General features: G+C 49.4%; 5 protein-coding genes across 5 annotated transcripts; 3 read left to right on the top strand and 2 right to left on the bottom strand.

Moving 5' to 3' along the window:
• Window positions 1-2,275: 2,275 nt before the first annotated feature.
• Window positions 2,276-3,863, top strand: EDB91DRAFT_724695 (uncharacterized protein; the record flags this gene model as incomplete). The annotated part of the gene is made up of 2 exons (XM_041328208.1): window positions 2,276-3,424; window positions 3,474-3,863. Coding segments are annotated over 2 exons (1,188 nt in total), but the record flags the coding sequence as incomplete, so codon positions are not given.
• Window positions 3,864-3,903: 40 nt separating this feature from the next.
• On the bottom strand, window positions 3,904-4,596 carry EDB91DRAFT_1338592 (histone methylation protein DOT1-domain-containing protein; the record flags this gene model as incomplete). The annotated part of the gene is made up of 3 exons (XM_041325628.1): window positions 3,904-4,259; window positions 4,311-4,420; window positions 4,470-4,596. 3 exons carry the CDS (start codon window positions 4,594-4,596, stop codon window positions 4,068-4,070), a joined length of 429 nt encoding a protein of 142 aa, XP_041173455.1. The 3' UTR covers window positions 3,904-4,067.
• Window positions 4,597-5,229: 633 nt separating this feature from the next.
• Window positions 5,230-7,298, top strand: EDB91DRAFT_1238955 (cytochrome P450; the record flags this gene model as incomplete). The annotated part of the gene is made up of 11 exons (XM_041321786.1): window positions 5,230-5,405; window positions 5,453-5,549; window positions 5,603-5,865; window positions 5,914-6,163; window positions 6,215-6,334; window positions 6,474-6,504; window positions 6,567-6,654; window positions 6,725-6,737; window positions 6,795-6,841; window positions 6,930-7,038; window positions 7,110-7,298. 11 exons carry the CDS (start codon window positions 5,230-5,232, stop codon window positions 7,296-7,298), a joined length of 1,383 nt encoding a protein of 460 aa, XP_041173454.1.
• A 1,341-nt stretch (window positions 7,299-8,639) lies between these two features.
• EDB91DRAFT_724518 (glycoside hydrolase family 55 protein) lies at window positions 8,640-12,481 on the top strand. The gene is made up of 20 exons (XM_041328207.1): window positions 8,640-9,232; window positions 9,282-9,397; window positions 9,451-9,511; window positions 9,563-9,733; window positions 9,789-9,805; window positions 9,858-9,875; window positions 9,931-10,002; window positions 10,062-10,085; window positions 10,135-10,172; window positions 10,222-10,266; window positions 10,316-10,747; window positions 10,795-11,023; window positions 11,072-11,156; window positions 11,210-11,220; window positions 11,272-11,384; window positions 11,436-11,556; window positions 11,661-11,737; window positions 11,788-11,923; window positions 11,976-12,001; window positions 12,060-12,481. The coding sequence occupies exons 1-20, from the start codon at window positions 8,787-8,789 to the stop codon at window positions 12,255-12,257; spliced, it is 2,436 nt and encodes an 811-aa protein (XP_041173453.1). The 5' UTR covers window positions 8,640-8,786; the 3' UTR covers window positions 12,258-12,481.
• EDB91DRAFT_1154467 (kinase-like domain-containing protein) lies at window positions 12,368-18,791 on the bottom strand. Its single transcript, XM_041319558.1, has 30 exons — window positions 18,519-18,791; window positions 18,377-18,465; window positions 18,175-18,322; window positions 18,003-18,110; window positions 17,683-17,950; window positions 17,515-17,628; window positions 17,257-17,465; window positions 17,137-17,200; window positions 16,917-17,091; window positions 16,726-16,868; window positions 16,518-16,676; window positions 16,346-16,467; window positions 16,231-16,294; window positions 15,713-16,173; window positions 15,632-15,661; window positions 15,492-15,581; window positions 15,407-15,443; window positions 15,336-15,356; window positions 15,190-15,285; window positions 15,052-15,143; window positions 14,875-15,004; window positions 14,704-14,826; window positions 14,282-14,645; window positions 14,048-14,223; window positions 13,838-13,999; window positions 13,545-13,788; window positions 13,154-13,498; window positions 13,013-13,101; window positions 12,755-12,964; window positions 12,368-12,704 (listed from the first exon to the last, which is right to left on the bottom strand). The coding sequence occupies exons 1-30, from the start codon at window positions 18,615-18,617 to the stop codon at window positions 12,424-12,426; spliced, it is 4,713 nt and encodes a 1,570-aa protein (XP_041173452.1). The 5' UTR covers window positions 18,618-18,791; the 3' UTR covers window positions 12,368-12,423.
• Between the last annotated feature and the right edge of the window lie 113 nt (window positions 18,792-18,904).

Here is an 18,904-nt window from a genome sequence, read left to right as displayed (position 1 = left end):
TATTAACAGTTCCTCGATCGTCTGAAGGGCCTTGGGAGAAGCTGTCCCGGGTGCTGAATTTGACTCCCCTGAACGCCAGCCACATCCAAAATGTTTGGAAGGGACCCGGGTGGACCTTCTCGACTACATCTACGGATTGTTAGACAACCGAGAGAAGAGTCAAATCATTTGGCTGCACGGCACGGCAGGCGTCGGGAAGTCTGCTGTTGCGTTCACTGTAGCTGAAAGGATGAGATCTCTGAAAGTGACAGAGAAGACGAAGATCGAAACAAGACTTGCGGGAACGTTCTTTTTCTCTCGCAAGCACACACAGCGCAGCACGACTGGTCATTTCTTTGCGACGCTTGCCTACCAGCTTGCGAGCAATTTTCCCAGCGTCAAGACGCACATCAATGGAGCTATCCGCACGAATCCTGCAGTTTTAGACCCCAGCAAGTGTCTTCACGGTCAGATGAAGGCGTTATTTCGTCAACCTCTCTCGAACCTTCAATGGAGACTGCGCGAGTGTATGCCTCCGATGTTTGTTATCGATGCCCTTGATGAATGTAAACCCGAAACCGTCGCTGAGCTGATCTCCCTGCTTGGCCAAGCTCTTCGTGATCCTGATCTTCCCGTGATCCACATTCTGCTCACGAGTCGCTTGGAAGAGCGTATCCGTAAAGCCATTCAAAACGACGAGATGCGCTCGCTGGTGTGCGAGATACCGGTGAACACTTCTGGGGAGGGCGTTTTTAGGACCATCTCATTAGACGGCGCAGATGTTGACAACGACATCTATATTTTCTTGCAGCATTCCTTCAGAGACCTGCAAAGTCGTCATCCCGATTTCCCGCAGCCCTCCGCGGATGAGCTTGCATGCCTGGCAAGCAGAGCAGGCAGACGTTTCATCGTGGCGACTACGATAATGATGTTTATTGATGATAGAGATAATGATCCCAGTGACCAACTCGAGCTCATGCTCGAGCTAACGAGCAAACTGCTACCAGGAACGGAGGTGTACAAGTTATACGATGCTATCCTTTCCACATGTGCCAACTCCAAGCAGGCATATCTGCACTTATCTGTTGTTGCTGCCCTGGTTGACCCTATGCCGATCTCACAAATTTCTAAACTCCTTGGCCCTGGTCAGGGCAGTGACGTCGAGACAACACTAATGCAGCTACGTTCTGTCATGGATATTCCTACAAACAGCAATCTCCCCGTGAATATATATCATTCGTCCATCCGTGACTATGTTTCCGACCCCTCTAACTGCAGCCTCCCCCAAGTACGCGATATTCCATCACCCCATTCGCTACTCGTTCATTCCTCTCTCCATTTGATGGTGAAGAAAATTCGGGAAAGCACAGCCCTCCTCGATGCGCTCTTAAAATTGACAGAGCACAGCCAAACTATACAAACCCACGACCCCCAGAGCTTACAACGATCATTAGCCTTTATCGTCGAGCCACCAGAACCACTGCACGTTCTTACAGGTCTGCTATGGCTCCGGGGAGTTCGCGGTCCGGGTTCGCAGTCCTGGCTAGAAACCCCGGATGGATGTGCATGGCTGCAGACCCAAGGAGGGGATGATTGGTTGCGGACAGAGGAGGGGGGGGACTGGCTGTACACTCACAAGGGGGTGAACTGGCTGAAAACGCACGCGGGGAACACATGGCTGCAGTCCGAGAGCGCGAGTGAGTGGCACAAGGGTAGGATATGGCCTCAGGAATGGCGACATGTTGCTGGACGCTCTAGCAAGCCAAAATGGCTAGACACCCAGAGCGAGCGAGAGTTGCTGGACACCTACGGATGGCAACAGGGGCTGAAGACCGACGAAGCGCGAGAGTGGCTGGAAACCTACGGAGGGCAAGGGTGGCTGGAGACCTACAGAGGGCATCAGTGGCTGGAGACCGAGGGAGGGCGATGGTGGTTGTGGACCGAGGGAGGGCAACAGTGGCTGGAGACCTATGGAGGGCAACGGTGGCTGCAGACCTACAGAGGGCAACGGTGGCTGCAGACCGAGGGAGGGCAACAGTGGCTGCAGACCGAGGGAGGGCGACGGTGGCTGCAGACCTATGGAGGGCGACGGTGGCTGCAGACCGAGGGAGGGCAACGGTGGATGCAGACCGAGGGAGGGCGACGGTGGCTGCAGACCGAGGGAGGTCAACGGTGGCTGCAGACCGAGGGAGGTCAACGGTGGCCGGAGACCGAGGGAGGTCAACGGTGGCCGGAGACAGAGGGAGGGCGACGGTGGCCGGAGACAGAGGGAGGGCGACGGTGGCTGTGGACCGAGGGAGGGCGACAGTGGCTGGAGACCGAGGGAGGGCAACAGTGGCTGGAGACAGAGGGAGGGCGACAGTGGCTGGAGACCGAGGGAGGGCAACGGTGGCTGGAGACCTATAGAGGGCAACGGTGGCTGGAGACCTATAGAGGGCAACAGTGGCTGGAGACCTATAGAGGGCGATGGTGGCTGGAGACCGAGGGAGGGCAACAGTGGCTGGAGACCGAGGAAGGGCAACGGTGGCTGGAGACCGAGGGAGGGCGACAGTGGCTGGAGACCGAGGGAGGGCAACGGTGGCTGGAGACCGAGGGAGGGCAACAGTGGCTGGAGACCGAGGGAGGGCAACGGTGGCTGGAGACCGAGGGATGGCAACAGTGGCTGCAGACCTATGGAGGGCAACAGTGGCTGCAGACCGAGGGAGGACGACGGTGGCTGCAGACGTGGCTGCAGACCCAGTGTGGGGGAGAGTGGCTGCAGACCCAGAGTGGGGGAGAGTGGCTGCATAGTACTCCAGCAGGGCAAGACTGGCTGCGGACCCCGAGTGCGCAAGAGTGGCTGGAAAAAAGCAGCGGGCGAGAGTGGCTACAGACATGGCAAGGGAGAGAGTGGCTGCGAACACAGAGCGGGCGAGAGTGGCTACAGACGCCCCATGGTCAAGCATGGCAGATGACTCCAGCAGCATCTGTCTGGGTAACAATGGATGGATTCTCGAGCACATTGGAAGCCATCAGCGAGTACACAATCATCCCAGAAATACCTTTACGGCCAGCTTTTCAAGTCATCGAACAGTTCAAGAACTTGCCGGATTTCTTGGGCTTTCCGGCATTCCTGGCATTTCAACCCCAGGATCACTCCACACATGCGTTCCAAGAAGATCGTCGTTTACCAGACATAGAGGTCATCTATGCTATGACAGCGTTTGCAGTTTTTGCAAAAGAAGCACAGGAACAAAGCCGATCAGCCTCTGACGCTCTGAAATACGCATGTCAAAATTGGGCCTTCCATCTCTCGCGAGCTCCTAGTCCATGGGATAAAAGGCTCGACACTTTATTCAAGCTCTTCTGGGATCGTCACTTGCTCGCCTGGCTCGAAAGGCAGTGGTGCTTGAAAGGCTTGCGGTCTTGTCTCCTTGTTTTATCTGAAGGGCAGAAACTTGCAAGGGTGTGTTCTCGATGATTTCCGTGATTCAGCACCTGACCTGCGCATATAGGAACGCCGCCAAGCTCCGCCGGGGCCATCTCAGTCATGATGTTGGAATCCGGCGAGGCTCGTCAATATTGGAATGTCTATCCCTATGTTACGGACAATTTACTTATCTATCCTATCCGTACTATAGTAAAGAACCTGCCGAGTCGTTAGAACATCTCAGGTCTTTTCATAGAGCCTGAGATGTAAGTCTCATATTTTCGCGTTATTCTACAGAGCTAACACACCATTAGATATTTATTCTACTAGGTACTTTACCCGCTCTTATAACGAGGTCTTTTCATAGAGCCTAAGATATATTTATTCTACTAGCTCTTATTGCGCATGGATTATTTTCATATCATTCTTTTACGTTGCTCCAATGTCTTTAGCTTTCATTCAAAGTATTTCTAGCAGATCCTCTGTTTCTAAGTCATCGGGCGAGAGAAATAAAGGTGTTGCTTTTCGTCATCCCCTCCGACTATAAATTGAACAGTATATCAGGACTACTTGTGGACCAGTGTAGGTGTTTACAGCACCTCACGATACACCACAACTGCCAGCGTACGACAGGTCAACACTAACGGCACCAATAGATTGTGTAAAGGTAAAATGTGCACTAAATAGATTGTCGCCGCCGTGAGGCACGCGCACTCCTCGCGCGCTGGTTCTCAAATTTTTGTTTGAGGCCCACATAGCCTGCCCGGTCGACTCGATGTAGATAATACGAGCCACCTCCGCTACCCCATGAAACGCTGCCAGAGCGGTAGGATCGTTCAGAGACGTCAAAGATCGCGCTTATTTCATCCACCTGCGAAATTCACATGAGATAAAATGTATGAAGATAGGCATCGTCACTCACGTTGCGTTCAGTAACGCGTGCGTTGAGAGAGGAAACGAATGGCTTCAAGGAAACAACAATGGCGCCCTCTTTTAAATCAAGAAACCGCGGGCGTAATGCTTCGTTTAGTACTGTAATATGATCAATATTTTGAGGCACAAATAAAAAAATTTCACTGACGTGACTGCTGGAACACCTTATTATTGACCAGCACAACATCCGCCTGAGGTAGCAACTCAGTGACTCTCCGACTAGTCAGCATGTCTCCTTCTTTTAACTCCACCTCTTTTATCGAAAGTCCCCACATCCCTACACCGCTTCTTAATTTGCCTCAGCTGCTCTCTCCCCACCTCCGCGGGAGTAGGCATAAGCTCAATTCCGTAGCTTCTGCAGCACGTTTCCAGGCTCGCCTGCACGAGCACATTTCCCACCCCACATTCCAAGTCCAAAAACAAGGAGTCTTTATGGAGATGTGTAGCAGCAATGATATCCGAGGTGAACGAGGGTAACACTGAATGGCAGTCACACTGTCACATGCTTGGTCGCGGTCATCATGATGGCTTTGAAGTGATGCACTGATAAGTGCAGTATGACCAACTTGCGTATGTTTGCACCCGAAGACCATTTTGAAAGACCCCCTCAGTAGTAACCATTTCCCTTGATCACTGCCACGATCTTTCTTAAAGCATAAATGTACCTTGTTCCGGGTTACCGTATCGTGAATTGACCGGCCAACTCTTCTGAATACGGCAATGTAATGCCAATAAAGACCAGGTCAGGGCAGCCATGTCCATAATGAGGCGGCTGCCCTTCATATACGTCCTACTTACGTGCACGGTGGGACGCAGACCCGAGTAAGCGTTCCTACGCGAGACAAATTTGATGGTTCGATGAAGCTTTCACTCTAACTGTGACTGACTATCAGTACCTACTGATCGTGATGTTCGACCAGCCCGAGTCGTTCTCGTTTTCATCTACCCGGATTCTCGCAGGAGTAGCAATTGTTGTCGTACTCGGAGAGTACTGCAGAGGAAGACTTTTCGCCAAGGATGCACTCCCACTCCCCCCGGGGCCTCCACCGAGCTGGTTTTGGAATAGTGCTATGCCATCGAACAAGTCAGTTGCATTCGTGCTTCCTAATTTTGTAAATAATTCTGGTCCAGCGTTGCCTTGACAGTTACCCAATGGATGCAAGAATATGGTCCAGTCGTCTCTGTACGTCAGGGAAATCAAGTCTCGGTCATCATTGGAAGTGTAGAGGTACGCGATCAGTTACTTAACATTGCGCTTCGCGAGGACGAACGGACCTCTAGGCTGCCAACGATATCATGGAGAAAGAAGGGAGCGCTCTCGTCGATCGCCCGCATGCCATAGCTGCTGACGAAATGTTATCCCAAAATATGCGCCTCGTTCTTATTGGTGTCGGGTCACGGTTTCGTCGGTTCCGCAAAGCGGCGGGTCTACAATTACAACCAAAGGCAGTGGAAGCGTACCGAGACATACAAGTAGAGGACGCGAAACGGCTCATGCATGATATTTTAAGGGCGCCAGATGAACACCAGGAACATGCGAAACGGTGGGTGATTAGCATAACTCTTCCGGTTATCAAACTATAATAATTTAGATTTGCACATTCGGTCATCCTGCGCATCACCTATGGGAAGTCAACGCCGACCGCGAACACAGATCCTGAGGTGATAGGGATGAACCTCGTGCTCGAACGTTTTGGACTTGTTATGCAACCCGGTGCTTTTTTGGTTGATCGCATTCCCATTCTGCGGTACGTGCCTTGGTACGGACGTCAGTTGAAGACCTGGTTTCGTGAGGAGCATGAACTAGGACTAGGGCAGATGGAGCGGGTAAAAAATGAAATAGTGACTCGTGTTTCTCTTGTGATGTATGTCTTGTGCTCATATCACCTTCAGGCAAGTGGTATCGCTGGTCCGTCTTTCATGCGAACACTTCTCGAGCAACATCAGCATCAGCTATCGAAAGATGAAATGTCTTTCTTGGGAGGGACCATTTTTGGCGCGGCTGCTGACAACGTGAATAATTAACGTCTTGGTTTGGTGAGCGGGATTACTTACTAACAGTTCACGAATCACATGTAGATTGCTGCAGCGATCACCACGGCTATTATGGCTGCGGCTTGCTATCCTGAGGCACAAGCGCGCGTGCAAAGAGCAACTAGATGCAGTCGTAGGTAGGGAACGGGGTATGTCTTGCATTTTACGCTTTAAATTCGGGATTGGGTTAAGCTCAATTCCTTATTCGTAGCCCCATCTTTCAAAGATATCCAACATCTTACTCAGCTGCAAGCATTTATGCATGAAACGTTACGGCTGGAGGCCCGTCGTCCCGCTCGGTATATTATCTTCCTTTGTTGTCAGCCACCATTAACGATCAGTATAGGGTTCCCCTCATCGTGCCACGAGGGATATAATATGGGTGTGTGAATATGATGTTCTTACAATTGGAGTCTCAGACTAATATCTGTACATGCAGAGAGGGTTCCGGATTCCTGCCGGCGCAACTGTCTACGGCTGCCACTGGTGCGACTACTGACCTGTCCCCCCGAAATTAACACTTCACTTATCGGTCCATGTTGCACGCCACAGGGCCTATCTCTCATGACGCAAGCTGCCTTTTCCTGACCCCGAAAAATTTGATCCCCAGAGATGGATTGACCTGCTGCGGTCACATTCGCCCCGATCTCAAGTCTTTCCCATTTGGCTTTGGCAGGCGGTCAGTTAGGTGATTATTATAATAAGGCGGATGGAACTAACAGGTAAATTAGTGTCTGCCTTGGACGATATCTAGCGAACTGACTCTATGTTGATCACGCTTGCACATTTGTTCTGGACTTTTCGAATCTCAGAACCCAAGGATGCGCCCATAGATAGGTGGGCGTTCGAAGACAATGTAATTGCACACCCCAAGCCATTTTCGGTCAAATTTTCCCCCAGGTTTGATGTGGGGTATTTGGAAGAAGTAATGGGGCAATCCTAGATATGTACATCACCTTTTGAGGCCAATTGTATTTGATGTCTTGTCGGAACCGTCTACTGTGGTCCGTTCCGTGCATACATTCACGTGGAACTTGGACGCGAGAAATGCTGACAGGGCCTTCTAAGAAACTCACCTTCGATAGGGGGGTTTTGTCGTGCAGGGAAGCAATCCCAATTTGTCCTCCTGAACTGGTTATAGACAACCCCGCTCTGCGCGCCGGGCAAATACTGCGTGCTTGGCATTGTGGGCATCCACACAATCACGTGCAGTCTCCTGATTTCCATGAAGGTCGTGATCATTCAGTGGGAAGGAGACTCGTGGCTCATTCACCAACTGCAAGTTGCTCACCGCTTGAGGTTGCACGTACGGTGCCAAGGCCGAGCGTGTAAATACTGAAAAGAGTTATTGCTGCAGCCTAGACTCATGAATCTCTGCAAAGATCCGACCCTTCCTTCTATGGCTTTAATTAGCAGGGACAGTATCAGGGCGAGTCTCGTATACAGTAACCCGCGATTCTACAAGCGTTTGTGAGTTCATCCAGTATATATATTGCCCGGGCTATTCCCATAGATGAACAATTCAGTTAATTGTCAGGAAGCCCTAACTTGATCTGCAACGGTAAGATTTCTCGGCACTCACATCACAAGACCTACCATACTGCCTGGGTGCATTGATTGTCGCATTCATCGCAGATGCCAGCACATAAATGAATACCAAGCACCAAGTGCAGGGGCGGGCAGTCTTAGACGCTCACGGAAAGCTCTTTCGGAGCGAAAGACCATCAAAGACTATCCAGGCCCACCGGGGCCTACTGGGGCGTGAATTGTGATGGTTCTCGTTCGAGTGTTGATCAAGACTTTTCCTAATGAGAGGATTGCGGAGTTCCTAATTATATAAAAGAGTGATTACCATTTTGGTCGTTCGTGAAGTGGGATGAAACACACTCTTCCCCTTTTCTCTTTATCAGGTGCGTACTAACTTGCTAGCGGATGACCCAGAAGGTTACAACTACGCCGCGCCCTTCTTTCTAGTAGCACGACAGATTTGATAGCCAAATCATCCAGGACGAGCTGTTGTACTTGAAGCAAGAATGCATGCCTGGCAATCTGCTCATCACGCAGAAGACACTGAATTGCACGATGAAGGTTGCGCCGGGTGAGTCCATTCCGACTGTCTCGACATGCACATTCCATTTGTTAGGAGAAACCACCTACATAGATGATCTGTAGTTCCGTGGCACCTCATGATACAAGCTTTGCTTTCATATGGGACGATTCCCCAAAATGAAAGCGTCCCGTTCAGAACTGTGTATCATGGGGTTATTCAATGACTTCGTGACTCTCCTGTCCGCTCTTGGGACACTGCCAATCAAGAGGTCGCTCAATTCTGTTAGTCGTCTTTTTCATTGCACTGAACAGTATAAAAGGTGCCGTCTGTGTATAGGTTTGTGCCCATTATTACTTTAGCTTTTCTCACTCGGAGGAGGCAATGTCGCGTTACTCAAAGTCTCTCCTCTTCAGTGCACTCTTAGCATTATCTTCTCTTGTCTCTGGGTTGGGCACATCCTGCTCAGCGCCATTGGGTGGTGGAACAGCAGCTCCAAGTGATCCGTATTGGCTTGAGACTATCAAGCACCAAGGAACTTCGGCCTTCAACTCGGACCCGAGTTCTTACCAAGTTTTCAGAAATGTCAAGAATTTTGGGGCCAAGGGCGATGGTGTCACCGATGACACTGCTGCCATCAAGCATGTCATTGTTCTCGTACCCGAGTGTAAACTTACCGATTTTCTAGCTCGGCGATGTCATCTGGTGGACGTTGCGGAGGTGGATCTTGTGATTCCTCCACGTCAGTGCAGAGCGTCACGCGTCTCTGTGAATACGTCAACTAATCGTACTCGTAGCGTTACTCCGGCCATCGTGTATTTCCCTGCAGGGTATGCCACTTCATTCATATAATGAGATTGCATGTTTACCACTACTCAGCACTTACGTCGTCTCTTCGGCAATCAACACATACTATTACACTCAGATGATCGGAGATGCGAAGAATCCTCCAACTCTTCTTGCCAGCTCATCATTCAATGGATTTGCAGTCATCGGTACTTTACCTGTCATTTTAAGGTTGGCGCTGTCTTACCTAGATTTTACCCAGATGCCGATCCTTATATTCCAAATGGTTGGGGCGCTCAGTGGTTCACTAACCAGAACAATTTGTACGCGATTTTTTTTCTGCACCCGGTGCACTATAGCTTATGGACTTGTAGCTATCGCTCTGTTCGCAACTTGATCATCGACCTTAGGCAAATGCCTGCATCGACTTCTGCAATCGGTTTGCACTGGCAGGTTGCGCAAGCCACCTCGCTCATCAATATCGTGGTCGAGATGTCCACCGCTTCCAACAACAAGCATCAAGGCATTTTCATGGAGAATGGAAGGTGAGAAACTCGCCCTTTTGGTTATCAATTTTAGTTCTCAACATGGCGTTACCAGTGGTGGATTTATGGGAGGTGAGCATTCTACCTTGATATGAGAATAAGATCACTGACTCCGCGCCGTCAGACATCGTATTCAACGGAGGTAGATCTAGATCCCTGCAACAGCTTTATTTGTTCCTTTTGTGACGTTTTATTAGGAATGTACGGGATTCAAGTCGGTAACCAGCAGTTTACGGTTCGTAATTTAACAGTAAACAATGCTGCCACTGGTTCGTCCTCTCGTCCATGAATAAGCCACCATGCACTAAATATTCATTTCTACCGGTAGCTGTCTCTGGCATCTGGAATTGGGGTAATATTCGATTTTTTTGGAGGTTTGCACATGGCTTACATCGTTTCAGGATTCACATTTCAAGGGGTTACGATCAACAATTGTCAAGTATGTCTTGAACTTGACAACCCTCTCGATGAGAACTGACAGAGAACAGGTCGGCTTTGATTTAACAACCGGTGGAACAACAACTAGTAATCAGGTTGGCTCATCATAAATTTTGTATTTGCAAGTAGCTGAATGCTGTCTAGACCGTTGGTTCAGAGGCTATCATTGATGCGGTTGTGACCAATACCCCCATATTCGTTCGCTCTTCGGTAGCGAGCAAAGGTCAACTGGCCGGCTCGCTCGTTCTCAACAATATCCAGCTGAACAATGTTCCTACCGCCGTCGGCGTTGTAGGCGGAACTACAGTACTTGCTGGTGGCACGAAGACGATTGCTTCTTGGGGTCAAGGAAATGTATATTCGGGAACCAGTGGATCCAAGACTTTTACACAAGGAAACATCGTCTCTGCGAACAAGCCATCCAGCCTTTTGAACAGTGCTGGTCGAATCTTCGGGAAGACTCATCCTCAGTATGCGAACTACGCTGTCAGTCAATTCATCAGCGTCAAGAGTCAGGGGGCGAAAGGTGATGGCCACACAGATGATACCGCTGCTATTCAAAACGTCCTTAATGAGGTGCGTACTGTCGCCTTCTGCTGAAACAAAGTCACGACTCTTTTCAGTACACTGGATGCAAGATCATCTTCTTCGATGCCGGCACGTATTATGTGACCAATACCATCCAAATCCCTGCCGGAACACAGATCGTCGGTGAAGCCTGGTCAGTCATCATGGCTGGTGGGAGTGCTTTCAGCGATCAGAACAACCCTCGTGCCGTTATTCAAGCCGGCGCAGCTAATTCTCAAGGTGTCCTGGAGATAAGCGATATGCTCTTCACTACTGCTGGCCCTGGTACGCGTAGAGACAGTCCCTCTTACTCATGAAGCTAATATCCAACAGCTCCCGGTGCCATAATGATTGAGTGGAACGTGCACGATCCATCTGGTCAGCAAGGGGCTGCAGGGATGTGGGACAGCCATATTAGGTTAGTCTTTGTTCTCTCATGAATTTGAGATGTATTAACGACGACTGCACAAGGTTGGGTGGAGGTAAATCTTTCGATGTGTCCATGGAGAAGCATTCTGATTCTTTCTCATCAGCTGCGGGTACAAACATGCAGTCTTCCCAATGTCCCACAGGCTCTATCAGCGCTTCCTGTCAGGCTGCTTTCCTCGGGATACACTTGACTTCTGGATCGAGCGCATATCTTGAGGTATGGAGATTATAAGTCCCAAAACTCGTCTAATTTGATATTGTCACGTAGGGCACGTGGGTCTGGACTGCCGACCACGACCTTGATTCTTCTGGCTCCACTCAAATCTCGATCTTTACTGGTCGTGGGATTCTCTCCGAGTCTCATGGCCCCGTGTGGCTTATTGGTACATGTACGTGACCCTTATGACTCTCGTGATTTTCCCCTGACAACTTGCCCTAGCTTGTGAGTGATCACCAGACTGGGACACCATCACAGTGCTTATCAATGTAATAGCCGAACACGCTGCGCTGTACCAGTATAGCCTGGTAAACGCTCAGAACCATTACATTGGCTTCGCCCAGACTGAAACGGTATGGACTGATCTTCGCATTGGGTTTACTTCCAGCTGATGCCGCCTCAGCCATATTACCAACCCTCTCCGGCTGCGCCAGCACCTTTTAGCACTGTCTCATCTTACAACGACCCCACCTTTTCGAGCTCGATCGACATGGCCTGGGGAATATACATCCAGTCTTCAAGCAACATCATCATATTTGGTATACACTTTTCACTTTGTCACCTTTTGCGCACCATTAATCATACGTGCAGGAGCGGGCTTGTACAGCTTCTTCAATGTGAGTGGATTGTTTTGTCTGCCCTTTCGCTGCTTATGCTAAGTGATGAATCATTCAGAATTATAGCCAAGACTGTTTGAGCACTAACACTTGCCAAGCGCAAATCTTCAACGTCGATTCGGCGTCGAGCGTCACCGCATACAGTGTGTCGACCATAGGCACTACTTACCAACTCAGCGTGTCACAGAATGGGGTCATCCACTCGAGCGACAATGCTGATGGGTTCCAAGAGACTTTCACGGCTTGGAGCACGTAGGAAGGACCGACTGGGTCTTGCAGCATTCAGCTATACTATATGCGAAATCTGGGATTTTATGTAATAACACCGGGGTCCTTGTACGAGAATACAAATTTATGACTGCAAATATCCATGGATAGTGGGCATCATAAAGTAAAGCAAACGGGAAACTGTCACAACAGACCTAATTGAGAGTAAGAATTTGCATGCGCTCCTCTCGTGTAGCATACAACAGCAAATATGGCAATCCTTCAGCCTTTCGCTTAGCAGCTGCTTCGCGAATTTGCTGGGCGTATGTCATGTGGACAGTAGGCATCGACGTTGTAATACCCTTCCAAGCCTCTTCATCGGTGATCCAGGTGGCATTCTTCGACAGGGTATCAAAGACCGTGTTTGGAACATCAACAGCGAGCGTCGGCAACCCATTTTGCACCGCCATTTTAAGGTGCTCGGCCCTTTCGTACGCTAAACATGCGTCAGTAAATTTGAAATAGAGCACTCGTCCTTGGCGTCACCTCGATCGAGAAGGATTTGTTTGACATGCTTTCTCTGCTTCTTTGTATCGACGGGTAGAATCAGCTGTACTTCAGAGGCGGATGAGTCCTTGGATGGCACAGGAACGGGAAGAGCGTCAGGGTAGGCAGAGGAACCTGAGGTAGCCAAGTCTATGCGTTTTTGCTCAGCAATCTGGTGTTGAAGCCAGCCGACAAGATCTTGGCGTGAAACTGCCCTCCGATCAGCCCCGAAGAGGTAAGAGTTCAGAAGATTCATACCTTCATACTCTGTGTTCTTCAAGATGCTCTTCACCTTGAAAGCAGCCTGCTCGCGGCGCACGGTGCGGGGTCGAGGATAGATGGCAAATCTGATACCAGACGTCAACGTAAAGGATTTCGGCGATTCTAGTGTGAACATACAATATCCCTTCACGTGCGCATAGGTCGACATGACTCTCATGTTCAAATTCCAGGAGGTTGGCATCATACATGATATCGGCGCTGATATTGTTTTGCCACAGCAAAGAAGCCACTTCCAGACGGTCCTGCAAGTAGCCCGTTTGATATGAAAGAATGTATACGTCGCATCTCCGAGGGCTCCAGAAACCGAACGAGCGTTGTTCCTTAACGAGTGCTTTGACGGAGGTGCTCTGGAAGGCCGCTAAGACAACTGTGATCTTCTCCAGGGCGATTTGTACGGCGAATGCGCAAATAGGATCAAACCTAGGTTTCGGTTTAGAATACTGGGCGATGAGATTGTCATATCTATCGCAGCGTCAAGCAAAGTCAGATTCAACCTTGAATTCCATACCGTCCAGCTGCAGCGAGAACGTCCAGCCGTCTAGTTCGTCTAACCACTTCGATGCGCACTCCTTCCTTGAAATGCATGTGATGAGCGCCCCACATCAAGGGATGGAAGAAGACTGGGGAAGAAAAACCCGCAGATGTGGCAAACTGGATCGTTTGCTTGATTTCCTCCACGGCAGGCTTCATGACCGTAACAAGGGTAGGCGAAAGTTTCTCCAGCTTGGATAGGAGAGCGTCAATGTCTTCGTCTATTCCTGCGATCAGCTCATGCACATAGAAGCCTGTATTTGGGTTCACCTATTTCAGCCAGCACTTCTAATTCATCCGTCGTACTCCTCAAGAGCCCTTTCTTCAACAGAGACGCCCGCTTTTGTGAAGCAGTAGATTTGGACTGATTGATGATTTCGATCACCGAAGAACGGAGCTCCTCAGGAATACGATTCAAAGCAAGATCCGCAACTAGTTCCATGTTAGTGCAAGTCAGAAAAGTACGAAAAAGTGTTATACTCTTGGAATGGGAGATGTGGATCTCGTAGTTCTGAGCAAGGTTTGGAAAGCTGTTCAAGCAATTGCTGAGAAGCATGAGGAACTCGGCACCAGCTGCTATGAGTCCATGCTTGGTGTCGGGAGTGATGACGTCAAGAACCGCCGCTCTTGTAGCCTTCGGATGTCCTGGGGCGGAGCTATAGATGGCAAAGCGATCATTACAAATACATCTCGAAGAAGCTTGGAGGAACTCACTTCGGCCGATAGATATCCGTGATATGGAATCGCTTGATTCTTCGCAGGCCACCTCGTCCAGCTAACCGAGCAAAAGGAACTAGCGCATTGTTCGGCAAGCAAACCAATTCCCCGTGACGATCAATGAAGGTAGCATGGTTCTGGCTCTCTTCAGGATTGGTCGACGGTAATAAAAGCGGAGGTTCCATATCGACTGCTCCGTGAAGTCGAAATATGGCTGCGATTCGGTCCTCGACGACATCGTTCAGATACGCGTGCTCGGGAATTTCAGCCTCGAGGTCGTACAAATAGCTTCGGGATTGGTTTACAGGCTGGTTGAACATGGCAGACAACACGCCCTGATGGTATGGAGAGTCCGGTTTAGCTACCATTTGCGCATAAGCACCATCGATCATCATGTAAATATTGAAATATGTACATACCCATCATCCGTAGAGCTCCTTTGAAATATTCATCCTCTACTCTGGGAGGGAGAAGAGGACTCTGAGAGAGTTCCAAGGCGTTCGGACGCTCCGCAGGGTCATGCCGAAGGAGCGATGCAATAACTACCATGGATCAGTACGTAAGAATGGTGTCAATAAAATTAAATCAACTTTGTTTCTGGCTAGAACGGTGAGTGTCCCAATCCCGAGGGAAGTATACCTCGGGCTTCCGTAGATCTTCAAGCACAGCTATACGCTCGGATGCCGTGGAAAAAGAGTAGTTCATCTCGAAGAAGACGATCTACGAAAAATGAGATCATGTTCGGCGGGTTCTCAAAGCCCACTCACCCCCAAACTATAAATGTCAGCTTTGTTGTGATTGCGGGGTCCTCGTTTCCTGGATTGGACTTCGGGAGCTATGTACAACTTAGTTCCAACCTCTGTTGAGCGTCAGCGATAATCATTGCTTGACGGATTGTGACAAACCGAGCGTCAGTTCAGAATCTGAATGGACGACTGACGGTGACAGATCTGAGGGGTCAACAGCCGCTAAACTCGACGTAGCCAAACCAAAGTCTCCGACTGCTCATAACGTCAGGTCCAGCACTTGAGAGTACATCAAAAGAGCTTGCCTTTGCAGTCTCCTTTCCCATCTGAGTAAAGGGTAAGGGTATCGAAACATGGATGTAAGAGTAATACACACCAATGAAGATGTTTGTGAGCTTGATATCTCGGTGAAGCTGGCGTGACGTGAGAACAGAGAGCAAGTCAAGTGAGACTTAACTTACGATACCCATGCTACCCATGTGCACCAAGGCATCGAGGATCTGGTAAAACAGCCGCCAAGCCTCCTCTTCCGACAAACCCTCTGCCACTCGCTGTATGTATTCAGTCAAATCATGCAAGACATAAGTACGGGCTGTCACACCTCTTTCAGTGTCTGGCGCTCAACAAATTCCTGAATGAAGAAATGGATTCAGTAATGACGCTCAAGGTCTACGGATCTTACCATTTGTATGTACAACGTCCGGGGCTGGATGGCATCCTTCGGTGTATCCACTTCGTCAGCGATGTACTCCGAGTAAAAGAGATTGCCGAATTCCCCATCACTGTCATCGTCTTCTTCTTCGTCTTCTTCCTGGTTATCGTCCTTGATCTCGGAGCGGGTAAAATGAATGCTCGGGAAAGACGTCTTGTTCGACCCATAATCATCCAAGTCTTCCATCTTAACTTTGAATGGGTCAGACTTCTCGCGCTCGTATGATTCGGGCACGGACGTCATGCCACCCTCAGTCCCAGAATCAGATCCAGTGTCAGAGTTTGAGGACAATATGCTCGAATTCAACTCATTGAATTCAACCCACGTCGTGTAATATCGGACGATGAATCGATGTGAAAGCCGACTTAACGCGTTCACTTCGCGGAACAGCTTGTTGTCATCCTTGTCAGATCGTAATCGAATCTTTTTGACTAAGCACCAGGGCAAGGTTCATTAGACATCCGTTTGCCGAATTTCAAGCTGCATACCTGCATAGATTCGATTGTCAATCTTGTTTCGAGCCTTGACCACAGACCCAAAGGCACCTCTGCCCTGAACACCAGCGTAAGCAAGAGAACAGTTAGATGGTATGAATTTGAATACCAAGAGTTCAAGCTCCTCCCAATCTTCCTTCCAACGACTGGCCGGGGCAACCCGCTGAGGAACTCGGAAGTAGTCTTTCTCTGGAGAGCCAAAGTACCCGTTGGTTCTCGGAGTCCTCAGATCTGGAGAAGGAGGTAAGGATAAAAGATGCGGGAATAACTGTCAGCATTACCGGCGCTAACGAATGGGATTGCAGCAGGACTTCCAATTCGTCTTGGAGATTGCAGAGGCGCCGCCGATGCCAATTCCGCTAAAAGGCTCAAGCAGGATACTTTCTTCGCATGCACTAACATATTTAGCGCGCATGTTTGGAGAGTAGGAGACAGAGCCGCTGAAGCGCCGAGTAAGCTCCAGCAGAGAAGTGACGAAGTATGAATTACCGGCTTGCACAGCCTCCTTTGGTTCACTAAACTGCCTCATGACGTCACTTCCATTGACCATTTGCATGAGAATGACTCCAACGCTGTGTATATCGCGTCCCCGAGTGTATGATAGAACAGACTCGAGGACGTCTTTGGATAACCTGGAATGGCCGTTAACATGATGCAGAGCCCTGATGTACCATCCTCACCAAGGTGTGGGGCGTATATACCCCTCCTCGTTCAAGTTTGATATGCCGTTGCCAAACGGATTAGACTTATGGTAGTCCTTCAAGCGTGCGTGATAACCAACTTTTCCAATTCTGACCATCTTGGAGTGGGTTCTATTCTCTCTCGTAGCAAGATAAATGCAAGAAATGTCAAGACCTAGAACGATATGAGTTACCGTATATGCGAAGACTCGGGCCGTACCTCTGTGAACTATATCCGCTGAATGGACTGCGTTCAAGGCAGACAGAATTTGACCAAGATATTCCTAGAAGAGTCAAAGCCTCAATGTTATGATAATGCTCAAGGAACTCTGTGACAAACCGATGCTCGATCTTCTCGAAGACGTTCGCAATCCTCAAGAACGTCTTGCAACGTCAACGCCGGCCGTTGTTCTGAGAGAATGGTCAAGCGCGGTGGAGCGCCTGAGTAAGGAAAATTCAGCTTGACGGCGAGAGTGCTTAGGAGGTTCGGATGGTGAATGTTGATCAGTTTCTGAATCTCAGCTTCTGCTGCGTGTAGCTTTTTCTTTCCTTGAGGAAGATTAGCCGACTGCTTTAGAATGAAGTGCATTGACCTGACCTTGACTAGACGTGTAGTAGTCCGAGTTAAAGCTGATGGTGTGAACCTCGAGCGGCAGTGTTGCGTTCACATCGTCACATAACGGATCTGCGAGGTATGTGGTACCAAGACACTCTTCCTCGATGTGATAAATATCATATACATTACGAATGCAAAACTTGAACGAACCTTTCCGTGAGTGAAACATCTTGACGGCGCTGAAACGGACTCCCCTAAATTCGATTTCGTGAGGAAAAGACTCTGTGAGTGTGTCTCCTGAAGAGGGAACTTCGGTAGCATCAGACTGCGCCCTTCGCCGAGCTGCCTTGTACTGCCTCTCCTTGGCAAGCATATGCCTCTGCGCATCAGCCTGGATCTGCTCCTGGAGTTGTTCGGCGCGTTGAGCTGCTAACTCAATTTCTCTTTCTGCCTCTTCTTCCTCTCGTTGCTTTCGCTCCTGATTCAGAGATCAGCAGAGAGGTCAGTAAGATAATGACGGGAGGGCATACTTTCTCTTCTTCCAAAGCACGCTTCGTCATCTCAGTAGCGAGAGAGCCGGAGGCTTCGATGGCAGGATGAACGTGATCAGCCAGCCACTCCTGAGCGGACGTGATGATCTATTCACAACAAAATACGCCGTGAGTGGCACGAACATCGCATGAATAGTGGGTATATGCGCACCTGGAAGACCATTTCAGATCCCCGGAGCATCTGGGCCTCAGAGTGAATGGCTTTCTGAAGAGCTGTCTCAAGATCATGGTTAATACCACGTGTTGGCTTCTGTATAGTAAACGCGGGGGTTGCAAGGGTGGGATATGTTTTAGGTAGTCTAGCGAGATATTTGTTAAGAAAGCGACGCGTGCGAGTACTAGGGTGATCTCACTTTGTATGCAAGTGGAAGTAGACCTTGGAAGCATGGATTGGATCGGGGTGGGCGACTTTGATGATGAACTCGGGCAATCTGGCGGCTCCCTAGACATGGATATACACATTGCGAACTAGTCAAAGAAGACGAGTAAACGGACCTTCCAAGCCTTGGGTGGTGGTGGTTCGAAGAAGTCGGTATCATATATGGATTTCAATGCAGTGATTTCGAGTTGTTGGAGTTCCTCAGTTGTTTCCATCGCGAATATGGGTTGAAAAGCAAAGCAGCAGAACGCAGTTACGCGTGGGCGATGCTCGATATGTACGAGGGTCCTGTGGACCTCAGCACCTCAAGCGACCATGACCAAAACTCTGTGTTGAAAAGGCGTCTGGTGATATCACGGTGATCAAATCGTTCTAAATATGACTCTTTGTCCGACTCATACAGAGTCAGACTAATTCAGTTATAGCTATTTGGCCTTGTCTGTCAACACCCTCTAATCCTAATACGCGTCAACAATTCCCACCTAACATATGATATGAGTAT

The sequence above is a fragment of the Suillus paluster genome, assembly GCF_016628075.1.
Source record: "Suillus paluster strain FC165 chromosome Unknown EDB91scaffold_64, whole genome shotgun sequence".
In the NCBI taxonomy this organism is placed as follows: domain Eukaryota; kingdom Fungi; phylum Basidiomycota; class Agaricomycetes; order Boletales; family Suillaceae; genus Suillus; species Suillus paluster.
This window is presented reverse-complemented; position numbering and strand designations above follow the sequence as displayed.